Raw genomic sequence first — 13981 nt, 5'->3', positions numbered from 1 at the left:
TAGCTTCACCGGCAGATGCTACGGTACAGGAAGAGCAAAAAGGAGAGGGAGAGGAGAGAGAGAGAGAGACTGAAGAGGGAAGTACTTGCAGTTCTGTTTTATTCTGCTAAGAGGAACGATGGAGTGCAGTTACAGCAATTGATTGAATAAATGCGGTAAAATCTCTTCCGCTGCTGGCATGCCAAAAAGGAGGGAGAGACAAATGAAGTGAAGGTTAAGAATTGCTGCCAAGAGGAGAGAGTGAGAGGGAGAAAGATAGATAGCGGAGTGGGACGAGAGACTGGGGGAGACCAGGGGAAGCATGGAGTGTCAGTTCAGGGAGAAATAGGTGGGATTCCAGACTGCAGGGAACAAAACTAATTCAAAAGACAGAGTGATTATCAATGGGATGGCTTCGCAGCACTGCAGAAGATGGACAGTTAAAGGGAAACGACTTTGCCTCATTGGCTGATGGTGATGGTCGGTGTTTAGCCAATCGGGTGCTGACCCTGTCCATATCCTCCTCAGATGATGGGGAACAGCTGTGACCGAGGTACTGATTCACTCTCCTGTCTTTTTTTCTCTAATTAGGGTCTATTGTTTAAAATTAAGTTCATTATTCATGCTTAATTCTCATGTGCGCAGTGCAGAGCACCATCATTAAAAAGCCATTATGTTAGATTGTGAAGTTTCCCTGTGTGGACTGCTGCTTGCCCATCGTCTTTTCATTAGGGTCTGTACTGAGGCTCCGTATGATGCGTTTGGTAGCATGTCTTTCACAAACACTGAACGGAATATTTGCCTAACTTCTTTGATCATATTTACTTTGTGCTGTTCGTCAGTGTCCATAGTTGATATTATACAGGATGTGCATGACGTTTGATGGGTGTCTCTCTCCCTTCAAGCCACCTCCGGCCAGAGAGCTCAGTCCTTCTGAATTATGATGCATGCAGTGTTTAAGATGGACCGGGCTGCAGCCAGGGGTGCCAAGAGGACAGTGTCTGAGAGAGAACTTGATATAGCACTTTGAAAAGTAGCCTTTTTAATAATGCTGACTGCTGCATACTGTCTCACTTGTGCCAACGTTTAATATAAAGGATAGATTACAGTTAGGCCTAGCTTTAGGGACAACCTGATCGGAATGTGGGATCTGACACGTGTTGCTCTAGTCTGGAGGTTATCTCCCATTGTCTTGTCTGCTAAAACTTGTTCTTTTACTTCAAATGGTTGTGGCTTGTTCTTTCACAGAGCTTTCCTGTTGCACGGGGTCAATCTGCTCAAAAATGGGGCTAAACTTAGCTTCCAATCAATCGCTCTCTGGATATCGGCCTGGGATCTCAATGTGACGAATGGTTTGAGACTTCTTTATTTGGAAGATGTGGCTTGCTTTCTTGCTCTGTGCAACATTGGTAAGGCACTGACAGGCATTTGTCTTGTATGCAGCTGCAGTAAAAGCTGCACTGGCTGTGGAAGTCAAGGGATGTGTCCCAAATGACACCCTATTCCCTCAAAAGTAGTGCACTACATATGATGCCGTTTTGAATGTAGCCAGGGACTCGGGGATGAGAAATTAGAGGGTCTTTGTCAGTTGAGGGACTGCTCCAGCCTCCTGCCTCTAACCTGACCTGCCTGGGCACTGCTCCGAGGCTTGGCTGAGCTGCCACTCCGGTGCCCAGGCTTACTGGGGCCTTGCAGCTGGAGTCCCATGGTGATGGTCCTGCCTCTGTAAACTGAGACCACCGGAGGGAAAAAATAAATGTGGGTTGAGTCCATCCTCATCCTTGACACAGATGGCCATAACCTTACCGTACAGAGAGACTGCATAGCTTGTCAGAACGGACCAGAAATAACTGTCTTCTACAGAGAAACAGATGAATATTGTCCTGTTGTTTATTCCATCTTGCCTGTTCAACGAGGATTACAGTGAAGCACAATCAGTGACCTTATAGCTGAAACCTCATTGTTAATGAATTACAAACCCCTCTGAATAGCATTCTGAGATGGATTTTTGTTGTTCTATTAATCATTTACATGAGTTTGTGGCATTCATTCAATGCCATAGCTGGTCTCTTGGGGGACCACAACACAGACTCTTGGTAGCCTGTGGCCTGAGGTAATTGCTTGATACAGCCCACCTCTGTCTGGGTGCTCTAGATGTCCTTGTGTACACCCATCACTCTGGCTCCCTCTCCCAAATGTTGCAGCATCTGTGTTCTATGAACTCAACTTCCACCAGTCCAGGTTTCAAGGCAGCTAGCTGTCTTTACTAATGTCTCTCGTGCTGGGGACTGGTCTAGGGTTAGTGCTGCTGGCCCCGGACCACACATACCCCTGGAGGTAGCTGTTCCATCACTCACCTTCCCTCCTGTATCTCATCAATCTCCCCATCTCATATTCCGACCTGTACTTGTTAATATAAAAAACAAATGAAATAATGTCTCTCTCCCTCTCTCTCTCTGTTGTCCACAGAAGTGTCTGCTGAGAGGTCCCCCAGGAGGCGGAGTATCTCAGGCCTGGGGAGCTCAGAGAAGAACATATCCCTGGACGTACCCAACACTTCCCCCTTCAAAGTACCGGTGAGTTCTGTTGTTATGATTCGAAAATGTGTTTATTATCCAATGTACACCGATATCCAACAGAAACGTGTCTTTTGCTTTATTCCAACCCCTCCAAAAAACACACACACTAGACATTTTAAGTGTCTTGGTACAGTAATTGTTATGTTCGAAGCAATTAGCACACCATTCATGATTTGCTGTTGAAGTGGTTTCAATCCATACTTTATATTCCTTTGATATCTCCTCTTGTTTGAAGCACATGGACAGACAGCAGAGCCAAGTCTGCAGTTGGTTAGGCGTTATCTCCGTTGTTAAAACTCCCCAGAGCTCCAGTGATGGCCATGGGCTTTCAGCTGCTCAGTCAGTGTGTAAAACTCTCTTGTCTTCCTATCCCATCCTAATGGAGACTCCCAGGTCTGCGTCCCAAATGGCACCCTATTCCGAATATACTGCACTGCTTCTATGGGCCCTGGTCAAAAGTAGTGCACTATGTAGGGTATAGGGTGCCATTTGGGACGCAGAGCCAGTCAGCATTGATTGGAGCCATCATACACCAGGGGGTTCAACCTTGTTATACCACCATGTCTCATACTATACATCTACATTCTGATTCATGTCTTTCTGGTCTCCTCCTCAAAGTGAAGCAGTACTTGTCATTGTTGTGTTGGGCTAAGGAGGAGGGTTCATCCATAGAATTACCTATAGAACTATAGACAAGTCATTTCTATCATCTCTGTGGGTGTATCTAGACTAGTCTTGCCACAGATTCTCTTAGAATACATCAGCATTCTTCTAATTTTCAGAGGTACACTAGAAGTCTGTAACCATCTCAATAATATTTTTGTTAAGTAAATATGTAAGAGTGTTACGATGCGGTACGATATGTTACGATGCGGTATGTAGATCTTCGAAAACTTCTGCTTGCTAATCCGAGACGACGTGGGAGTGTGCCTCAAAGGACTGTGGAAACGCAGACGCACACTTCTGATGATATTTATAACCAGAAGAATTAGGCCATGGAATGCATCATTGAAACTCATCATTGAAACTCATCATTGAAACTCATACCTTTGGCTTCTTGTTATGGGTTTAGAACATTTTGTTATAGATAGATGAAGAAAAGCTTTGTCATGTGGAGAGTTCAGATGAAATCAGGTCCATGTAATCTTATTCATTATGATCTAAAAGGCAACACTGATCCTAGATCAGCACTCCTACGCTGAGACGCTTTATGAATACAGGCACTTCCAGCCCTCACTATGAAGTAGCCTAGCGTCTGTCTACTTGATGGAAACTAACATCCTCCAACCTCATGCTGTTTGTGGACCAAGTCAAAGTGAAGGCTGCTGTCCGGTGGTGCTGACACGACAGGCTTTATAAATGCAGGCACCCGGGGGAGCAGAGGGGAGAGGATTGTGCTGTTGTTGTCTCTGACTGAAAATGAGCTGTTTAAAGACACCTCCTCCACACTGCCAAGGTGAATGAGAATGTCGAAAAGCTGACAACGACTTCCTGTGCTCGTCCTCTCTGTGGACGTACAACGATCCCTTGTTCCCACTCTCCCCCTCTCTTTCTCCCCTTCTCTTTCTCCCCCTCTCTTTCTCCTTCTGTCTCTCTTTGTCTCTCTCTTTGTCTCTCTTTTTCTGTCTCTTTGTCTCTCTCTCTTTCTCTCTCTTTGTTTCTGTCTCGCGCTCTCTTGCTCTCTCTCGCTCTCTCTCGCTTCTCATCAAATCATGTACTGTATGTCATCGTCAGTCATTTTACACAGCATTTCAACACCTAATATAGTGGAGTGCACTTCATAGTGTTTATAGCCGCTTTGCTAATAAGTAACATGGCTTCCCTGTGCAGACTTGGCAGTACTCTCTCACCGTCATAGAGGTCATAATATGCACTCAGTGTCGCATTACCATATCCTATATCAACATCCAGGGTAAGCATTATACAGCAGTTGGAGTACAATAGATTTTCTTTTCCAAGATATACAATATCTGACTGCCTAATTCCTTCTGCTGTCAAGGTCACACAATGTCAAAATGAGTGACCCGTTTCCACTGCCTTGATATCCTGCTGATCTCTTCATGTATTTTTTTCAACCATTTAATTAAGTCATAAAATAACAGCAATTGCGTACTGTATATATCCTGATCATATTTTATTTGTTATCTCAACTGTTACTGTAAAATTAGCTAAAGGAAGTGATTGGGTGATAGATGACTAATACTGCGGTTAAATGTCCGTCTCAGCTCTGACTCAAGTCCCCTATCGGTTTCAATGTGTCTACTCTTTCTGACATCATACTATTCAGTCTGAATGGGGTTGTTTCACAACCCGCCAACACGCTGTTCAGTTTTCCCGTGTTTCACCGGAGCATGACAATGCATTGTGGTCAGCTGGTCATTGTGGTCAGCTGGTCACTCACACTAGCTGCTAATTCACAAAATGAGCGTACAAAAGTCTAAGACAGGAACAGTGTTGTACACAACGTCATTCTGTTCGTATGTAGGCTACACGTTACACAACATTTAGTTAAAAAGTTGTTTGAAATTGACCTGATATAGTATGACCTGTGTGACACATTAGCCACTCATTGCCACAGCACCTCTCCCAATGCAAACACAGACTAGTTGCAGCAACTGGTGCCCACAGTAGACACACAGCCAGACATAGTAACATGTTTGTCTCTGACTGTAGCAGTTCTCCTCAAGGTCATTTCTTCTGTTGTACCCTTAGGGGTTTTTCAGCAAACGACTGAAGGGATCTGTAAAACGGACCAAGAGTCAGACCAAACTGGACCGCAACACCAGCTTCAGACTGCCCTCCCTGAGACCTCCAGAAAATGACAGGTAAGCTATTCACTCACCTCCTTCCATATTTCACATGTTTCAATACCAAGGAACTGCATCTACAATTCACATTGCTTGTCTTAATTCTGGCTCTCTGGGAGTGGATTTAGGCATGAGGGACTGCTCCTGCTACTGATCATCATTTGGTCCTTCATTTTCACCACATCAAATATCCTCTTGGTCTTCCTTATGTGGTTCATTGCTGGTGGGTCATGGATGTCCTTTCATGATGATGTTAATAGAGGTGGCTAGTCAAAAGTAATGATAGAGGGAGTGATTCTCCTGTGGTGTGTGTTGTATTGTGGTGTGAATCACAAAGTGCAATTGCTACATTCATATGTAATACCCTGTCTGTTGCGTGGGGTTGGTTACCAAGGTGCTGGTTTATACAGTGTTTGTACAGCCTTTTAAGAAACCCACATCTTACATTATGTTCCCATCCATTATCAGTCCTGAGTGCTATTCTGAGAAATCTGTCTTTAATTCCAGGATTATATGCCTGGGAGATAATGGCATTACTGTAAGCCTGACTGCTTTTTTCCCCCTCACATACAGTCAGTATAATAGTAGAATTAGGCATTGTTGTATCCATGCATGTGAGACCCAGACCAAGACAGATGTAATCCTTTGTTTACAGTGTGCTACCCTCCCTTCCTTGTTGGTCTGAACAGTGGATAGCTAATGTTGATATGTTTGGGGTTCTCAACGCTCCAGTGAGTTTGCTGAACTGTATTGGTTTAGGGGGGGGGCTGCCTGCCCCTGCCTTCTTCCTTCCCCCTGCGGGGCCCTGCCTGGCGGGCTTCCTCGCTGCTCTGAGGAGGGGGGTCTCCCCCATGCTGGTCTCTCTGCTGCCTGGCGAGGGCCGAGTCACGCCGTGTTCATATGCAGCGCCATGCGCCAGGCAGAATATGCAGCGTCAGTACCATTACACAGATACTCACTCACTCACTCACTCTCTGACTTTACTGTGCAGATTGTAGCCTACAGAGTTAGTGATGAACACAGGCTAGCGGCCATAGAGAACTACTGTATCTATCTTTATGCTAGTGGCTTAGCGGGTAGCTGGTAAGCTACATGCGTGGAGTACTGTCAGCTTTCCCATCTGTCACTGTGTGGCAGTACGCCCATGTGGGTGACGTCTGCCTGACCTGTGAGCCAGCGGAGTAGTGAAAGTGGACTTTAGAGGCTTTAGAGCCAGCAGGACTGGGGGATAATGGTCGGCGTGAGGATGAGCTGCAGCCTCTTTCTGCCATCGTTAACTAACGTCAGTGACTCCCAGTAAGGACCATACTACAGCATCAGCATGGCCGCCATGGCAACCAGCGCCACCTCGTCACTCCTCAGGAGGGCCAGGAATGCCCACCTGCCAAAGTCACTGCGCTTCAGGTAGGGCAGCATGATGGAAATAGAAGTCATTCTAGTTCTGTTGGCAGCATGTCTCCTCCTGGTTAGAGGATGCTGGGCCGAATGACCAATGCATTGTTTGCTTCATTTATAATCATCTGATTGGTAACAATCCTGTCTTTCGGTTTTATTTGATGTAGATGGGACATGTCTCCTCCGCTGTAAAATGTGATCTGTTAGTTCATCCAATACTAGACTGTTTTAGTTCCATCTGAACCGGCTTCATTTTAGAAATGAACTGCAGTTACGGCTTGCAATATCATGCCAGGTTGAACTGTACGTGATTCTGCTTGAAAGTACTATTAGTTCGATATCAGATGGCGTTTTGTTAATTCAAGGAGCTGCGGAGTGGTGGTGTGGTCAGAGCTAAGTACGTTCCTCTCCTTCCTCCCAGCGGACATATCAGGTTTCCATCCTAATGCAGTGGACATAGTGAGGGCTGTCGTTCAGAAAGGCAAACTGATTAGTTTTCAAAAGACTTTGAGGATGATGACAGCAGCTCATTTTAAAAAGATTAGACTCCCTGAGAGAACATACATTTTTTTGTTGTTGACTTTTTCACCACAAGTGCTCTGTGATGAATTTCAGTATGTAGGCTATCCACTTCTGTGCTGACAAAAACTCTGATTGTTCTCAACATAATGCATCTTTCTCTAAACAGTGTTATGAGACGGCTCAAAGCTTAATGGAAAACTATGACTCACAGGTACAGATGTAAATAAATACCCAGGTAATGAATCACATCAGTTTCATTTTTGTATACATCTGTGGAATCCTTGCTGGATTGAGAGGGCAGATCTGTTTCCGTCCAAACCCTTAATCTGGGTTTACATAATTCAGTTGGCGAGGCAGAAGCATGTTGAAGGCGGATGCCAAAAGATTACGGGGGCACATATGCACTCTGCAGCAGACTGAAGACACAGGCACGCACAATGGATGGATGTGTGCTAGTGAATAGTGAGGCGGCTACAGACTGAAAGAAGAGGACAGAGGAGTTGGCTTGCTCTCTCCTCTGTTGGCACTCGTATTACTTGTTCCAGTGGTAGGCATCAGAAAATGTTATCCCTTTATATATGGGGATCTAAAGCAATCATGCTTTGGAAAAATACTAATGTTGCACAGCTGAGACGTAGGGTGTGTTCCAAATGGGACCCTATTCCCTACATAGTGCACTACTTTTGACCAGAACCCTATGGGAAAGGGAATAATAGGGTGCCATTGGGAATGCAACCATAGTAGGTTTTGGTCATCTTCGTGCAAGTACTGTCCTCTAAGGAGATGAGTTGATAAGTAATGAGGAGTGGTATTGTGATGATGCTTGGCTGGTGAGGTAGGTAGGATGTTGTTTTATAGTTGTATGTAGGCCATGATGCTTTAAAGCAGACACGCGCCACATAATTAATGAAGACTCTTTGCCAGACCATTGTGGCCAATAGCAACATGGTATCAGGATAACAATTTCATTCTCCATATGCCTGAAAATACAAACTTAGAATCATTGCTACCTCATTGTGACAAATGACCGTCCTATAGGTAGAATAACACACACATCATGTTTAAAGGGCCTCTCAGAAGGACCTTGAATGTCTCTTCTTTTAACTGTTAGATGTGTCTACCCAAGTGGCCCTAAAAGAATGAGTAAGATTGGCCGCTCTTCCCGGAAAGTTTACCAGACAAAATCTTTTTTAAATTTTTATTACAATAATGCCTCCGGACTACTTCCTCCTGAAATGTCTCTCTGTCTTCGATAGCTCGTAAACACAATATTGCTTGTCTGGAATCTCTTACTCTCACTCACACTCGAGGGTGCCCTGTAATTCAGAATAAACCACTTCAACTGCTTTCAATTAATATCTAGTATTAACCACTGCTACTGCCTACTTTTGTAGTCATCTAAAAAATGAATGATTACCAACAACTGAAAGTGACAGATCAGAATCTAATTGCGATGATCTATCTATCCAAGTGATAATGCTTGTACATATATCCATCCCCTAGGGATGACAGTGAACAAAGTGGTCCTTGTCACTAAAGTGAATAAGATTTCTGGATCCCTGATTCTTAGAAGTCATCTGACATGTCAATTATGTAAGCCTACTGTTATTATATTACTATGTGGCTGTTATATATTATACATTTTGTGTTGTGCATTTTCAATAAGCGTGCATTACTTTGCTAGACATTCAGTCAGTGATTATCCTTTGACTAACGTTTCCCTTTCTTACCATTTGGCTATTATGTAAGGGTCTATTTTTGTGTTCGTATTAGGGCTGTGATACCAGTGTCGCTCAATTTTTTTTACATTGCAAAAATGAAAACACGAAGCAGACAACTCTTTGGTCCTTTAAAAACCTGCTGTGTGTAAAATATTGTTTGCTATAGCTTGGAAACTAAATAAATGTGACAAGATAATGACGTTTGTTTCCAACATTATGGCTGTTTTCCTAAAGAAGTGAAGTCCGTTTTGTTTCCTTGCCACTACACTAATGAGTATTGCGACACTGGTATCTTCCCGGCCGTAGTTATTATGTATTTTTTCAGTTATCATGCGGTGTTGCGTTTCGTAGTTGTTGCACTTTGAAGATGAATGATTTTCCAGTTGGAAAGCTAAACGACACCCATTGACTTCCATTCTCCTCCCCTACCTGTAGTGTTGTGCTCTGGTGGAAAGCCCAGGTAGTTTTGTCCGAGGTGTTTTGTGAGCACAGCAGCACCTCCCTCCATCATCCCATGCTGCTGCACTTGAGAGTCAAGTCTCCTTGTAGGGGCATTCCTATGGAAACAGGCTCAAGGGGGCCGGCAGATGGGCCAACCCAGGTCCTTGTTTACCACCTGTGAATCAAAGGAAAGGTAGTTGCAAAGGGAAGAGGGAAAGACATTGTATCTGCTGGTCCTCTTTCACTTTTTACAGTTTCATGGAAATAGAATGATGAGGAGTTGAGACTATGGTAAAGACAGTAGAACCAAGGATGGTGGACTTCAACTGAGAAGAGAACCATCCCAAAAGGAAAGGAATGGGATGAGATCCAGATAGAAAGATGCTCTGGGGATATTCCTTCAACTGGCTGTTCAATAGTTTTTGTAGGTATTACTGCTTCCTGGAATATTCTAGTGAGTGATTGCTGGAATAGTGTGTATTAAGCTTGAATGACAGTCTTACAGAAAGACAACAGCTGGTTGTGTTTTGGGATCACATGCGCAGTATCCATTTTTTAGGGTCCTCCAACTTGCGGCGTGTTGGTTTAAGAGCTTCCGAGTGGCCATTTCTTATCTGTGCCGTGTAAAGTACAACTTGTCAACGGAGGAGTCCAATGTCTTTTGACACATTTAGGGATTTAGCGCCACAGAGCAGGATTGTCTGCCGTGCTGTGAATGCTCTGAATGAAGAAGTCATGTTGTAAACTGTAACCAAATGCCATGTTTTTGTCTTCCAGATCCCGAGGGCTGCCTAAGTTAAAGGAGTCGTGTTCCGACGAGTCCCTGCTCAGTCCGGGAAGTGCAGTAGAAGCCCTGGACCTGGGAATGGAGGAAGATGTTTACGTCAAGCCTCTACACAGTAGCATACTGGGACAGGAGTTCTGCTTCGAGGTAACATCTTGTTTATCTACTTTGATAAAACTATTGTAAATATAATATTACTTGTTAATGAGTGCTCACTGCGCTTCAATACAAAGAAGCTTCCTGCTGCCTACCTGCCTCAATGGGCAGCATCCATGTGGATTGGGACAGAGCCATAGACTCCTAGGTGATGTAATGCATTAAAAAGCCTTTAGTTATGCTCATCATGCTACTGTCTCTGTCCTCTCCAGGTGACCTACTCAGGAGGAAGTAAGTGTTTCAGCTGCTCCTCAGCCTCAGAGAGAGACAAATGGATGGAGAACCTGAGGAGGACGGTCCAGCCAAACAAAGTGAGACCACAGGCTATGTCCCAAATGGCACCCTTTTCCCTATATAGTGCACTACTTTTGACCAGGGTCCATCTGGTCAAAAGTAGTGCACTATATAGGGTATAGGGTACAATTTCAGATGCAGAAAGATTGATGCCCTCTACATTTTCTTAATGCTACAGTGACCTCCTCTTTTTCACTTTGTTTTTTAGTTTCATTTTCTTACCAATGTCAGTTTAGTTGTAACTGTGTTAAGGATCAATGTTCCCCCCCTCATTGGGATTCAATACTCATTCGATGTCTTCCCAGGACAACTGCCGACGAGCAGAGAACGTCCTCCGGCTATGGATCATCGAGGCCAAGGACCTGCCTCCAAAGAAGAAGTATTTCTGTGAACTCTGCCTGGATGACATTCTATATGCCCGCACCACCAGCAAGACCCGGGCTGACTGCCTGTTCTGGGGGGAACACTTTGAGTTCTACAGCCTGCCGTCTGTCCGTAGCATCACCGTGCACATCTACAAGGACGTGGACAAGAAGAAGAAGAAAGACAAGAACAACTACGTGGGCCTGGTCAACATCCCCATTGGGGGGGTGACGGGGAGGCAGTTTGTGGAGAAGTGGTACCCTGTCAGCACCCCCACCACCAGCAAGGGCAAAGGAGGAGGGCCGTCGATCCGGATCAAGTCCCGCTTCCAGACCATCTCCATTCTGCCCATGGAGCAGTATAAGGAGTTTGCAGAGTTCATCACTAACAACTACACCATGCTGTGTTCTGTTCTGGAGCCGGTGATCAGTGTGAAGAACAAGGAGGAGATGGCCTGTACCCTTGTTCATATCTTACAGAGCACCGGACGGGCCAAGGTAATTCCTATACTTTAGAAACTTCATCTCTGCTCTGAACAGACTACTTCTCCATCGTCTCCCGCTGTGCCTCCCTCCCTATACTGGCTATAACTTAATCAGGGTATCCCATTCAGTTGTATCCATCTATTTGCCTACATTAATATTAGCACCTCTAGGACATTAAGTACCCTACTGCAGTGTTTCCTTCTCTGCAGACATTGCAATCTCAGTCAAAGTTTGCTCTCCTCCTCCTCCCCAGGACTTCCTGACAGACCTGGTGATGTCAGAGGTGGACCGGTGTGCAGACCACGATGTCCTGATATTCAGAGAGAACACGCTGGCCACCAAGGCCATAGAGGAGTTCCTCAAACTGGTGGGACAGAAGTACCTGCATGACGCACTAGGTGAGAGGGGAGGGTTAATTATAGAAGAGACCGTAGAAAGTGGAGACCTCCCAAATGTAAACATTACAACTTGCAGTTCTGAGGACAGCGTCACATTTGGTAGCAAAGAGCGCTGCAACTGCGGTAGACCGGTTTTCAAACTGTTCCATGTTCTTTGTCCATGGCGTATTACTGTTCCTCAACCCAGTCTGTGTTTTCTCCTGGGTACTGTAGGAGAGTTTATCAAAGCACTGTACGAGTCAGATGAGATCTGTGAGGTGGACCCGGGGAAGTGTTCTGCCAGTGAGCTCCCTGAGCATCAGAGCAACCTGAAGATGTGCTGCGAGCTGGCCTTCTGCAAGATCATCAACTCCTACTGGTGAGATCAGCCTCTCAGCACTCTGGCCTTGAAGTCACATATTGCCAAAGGGCCTTGGTTTGCCTCCACTTAGGGAAAGTCAAAAGTTCCAACTCCTTGTAAATGTGACTAAAGAAGAATATCTGCAAACATTGATTGCTCCAATGTTTTTGTACTTGCTTAGTCTTGTTGTTCTTAAAGAGATTGTCATAGAGTTGGGTGGTACATCTGGCTTGGCTTCAATATAGTGAGGATGTAAAGTGCATGCTGCCACCCGGTGGTTATTTTTGGTGGGGTATGTGTCTTTTTGTGATGACTGAGGCAGTTTGTGATCTCAGTTTGTCTTAGTGAAATTCCTCTCATCCGATCTCCTTGCGTCCTTCTCAACCATATTCGAGGAGAGGGTCCCCTCAGACCTTCTTCTCCAATGCATTTTGACAAGGTGGTGAGGGGAGAGGATGAATTGAGAAGGAGCCTGACTCTCTCCTCTGCCTCCTCAGTGTGTTCCCGCGGGAGTTGAAGGAGGTGTTTGCAGCATGGAAGCAGCAGTGTCTGTCCCGAGGGAACCAGGATATCAGCAAGCGCCTCATCAGCGCCTCCTTGTTCCTCCGCTTCCTCTGTCCCGCCATCATGTCACCCTCGCTCTTTAACCTCATGCAGGAGTACCCCGATGACCGCACCTCCCGTACCCTCACCCTCATCGCCAAGGTCATTCAGAACCTGGCTAACTTTGCCAAGTAGGTTTACCTGTTTACTGGTAGCATGGCAGATTACATATCACGGCTGTCTTAAATGACACCCTAATTGTTGGTTGTGTGCCCACCCTGGACTACATTTCTCTGAACTAATTTCATCACTTTTACAAGTTCACAAGATGCCAATCCTAGTTAAGTAGAAAGCATGTTAAACAAATGTTGGTTGTCTGTGTCCCAAGGTTTGGCAACAAAGAGGAGTACATGGCATTTATGAATGACTTCCTGGAGCATGAGTGGGCAGGTATGATGCGTTTCCTCACAGAGATCTCCAACCCAGAGACCATCTCCAACACACCGGGATTTGAAGGTTACATCGACCTTGGACGGGAGCTGTCGGTCCTCCACTCACTTCTGTGGGACGTGGTGTCCCAGCTGGACAAGGTAAGTAAGCCCTTGGAGTGGGCAGCAGTGATACAGTACCAGTCAAAGGTTTGGACACACCTACTCATTCAAGGGTTTTTCTTTATTTTTACTATGTTCTACATTGTAGAATAATAGTGAAGACATCAAAACTATGAAATAACACATATGGAATCACATAGTAACCAAAAAAGTGTTAAACAAATCAAAATATATTTGAGATTCTTCAAAGTAGCCACCCTTTGCCTTGATGACAGCTTTGCACACTCTTGGCATTCTCTCAAACAGCTTCATGAGGAATGCTTTTCCAACACTCTTGAAGCAGTTCCCACATATGCTGAGCACTTGTTGGCTGCTTTTCCTTCAGTCTGCGGTCCAACTAATCCCAAACCATCTCAATTAGGTTGAGGTCGGGTGATTGTGGAGGCCAGGTCATCTGATGCAGCACTCCATCACTCTCCTTCTTAGTCAAATGCCCTTACACAACCTGGATGTGTGTTGGGTCATTGTCCTGTTGAAAAACAAATGATAGTCCTACTAAGCGCAAACCATATGGGATGGCGTATCCCTGCAGAATGCTGTGGTAGCCATGCTGGTTAAGTGTG

The 13981-nt window shown here is 45.1% G+C and overlaps 1 protein-coding gene across 8 annotated transcripts in view; it reads left to right on the top strand.

Moving 5' to 3' along the window:
* The window catches only part of LOC106599426 (ras GTPase-activating protein nGAP), a 111368-nt gene that overhangs the window by 73500 nt on the left and 23887 nt on the right, over window positions 1-13981 (top strand). For 7 of the 8 annotated variants that reach the window (XM_014190657.2, XM_014190659.2, XM_014190658.2 and 4 more), the window contains 9 exons: window positions 2449-2555; window positions 5271-5383; window positions 10222-10375; window positions 10597-10695; window positions 10984-11538; window positions 11780-11924; window positions 12138-12282; window positions 12762-12998; window positions 13196-13397. In XM_014190657.2, the coding sequence (XP_014046132.1) occupies window positions 2449-2555; window positions 5271-5383; window positions 10222-10375; window positions 10597-10695; window positions 10984-11538; window positions 11780-11924; window positions 12138-12282; window positions 12762-12998; window positions 13196-13397 (1757 nt within the window). Of the gene's footprint in view, window positions 1-60; window positions 533-2448; window positions 2556-5270; window positions 5384-10221; window positions 10376-10596; window positions 10696-10983; window positions 11539-11779; window positions 11925-12137; window positions 12283-12761; window positions 12999-13195; window positions 13398-13981 lie in introns of those variants that run through there. The other variant, XM_014190660.2, reaches the window with a different exon arrangement.

The sequence above is a fragment of the Salmo salar genome, chromosome ssa03 (assembly GCF_905237065.1).
Source record: "Salmo salar chromosome ssa03, Ssal_v3.1, whole genome shotgun sequence".
In the NCBI taxonomy this organism is placed as follows: domain Eukaryota; kingdom Metazoa; phylum Chordata; class Actinopteri; order Salmoniformes; family Salmonidae; genus Salmo; species Salmo salar.
Note: the sequence above shows the minus strand (reverse complement) of the source record. Positions and strands in the feature narration are given on the sequence as shown.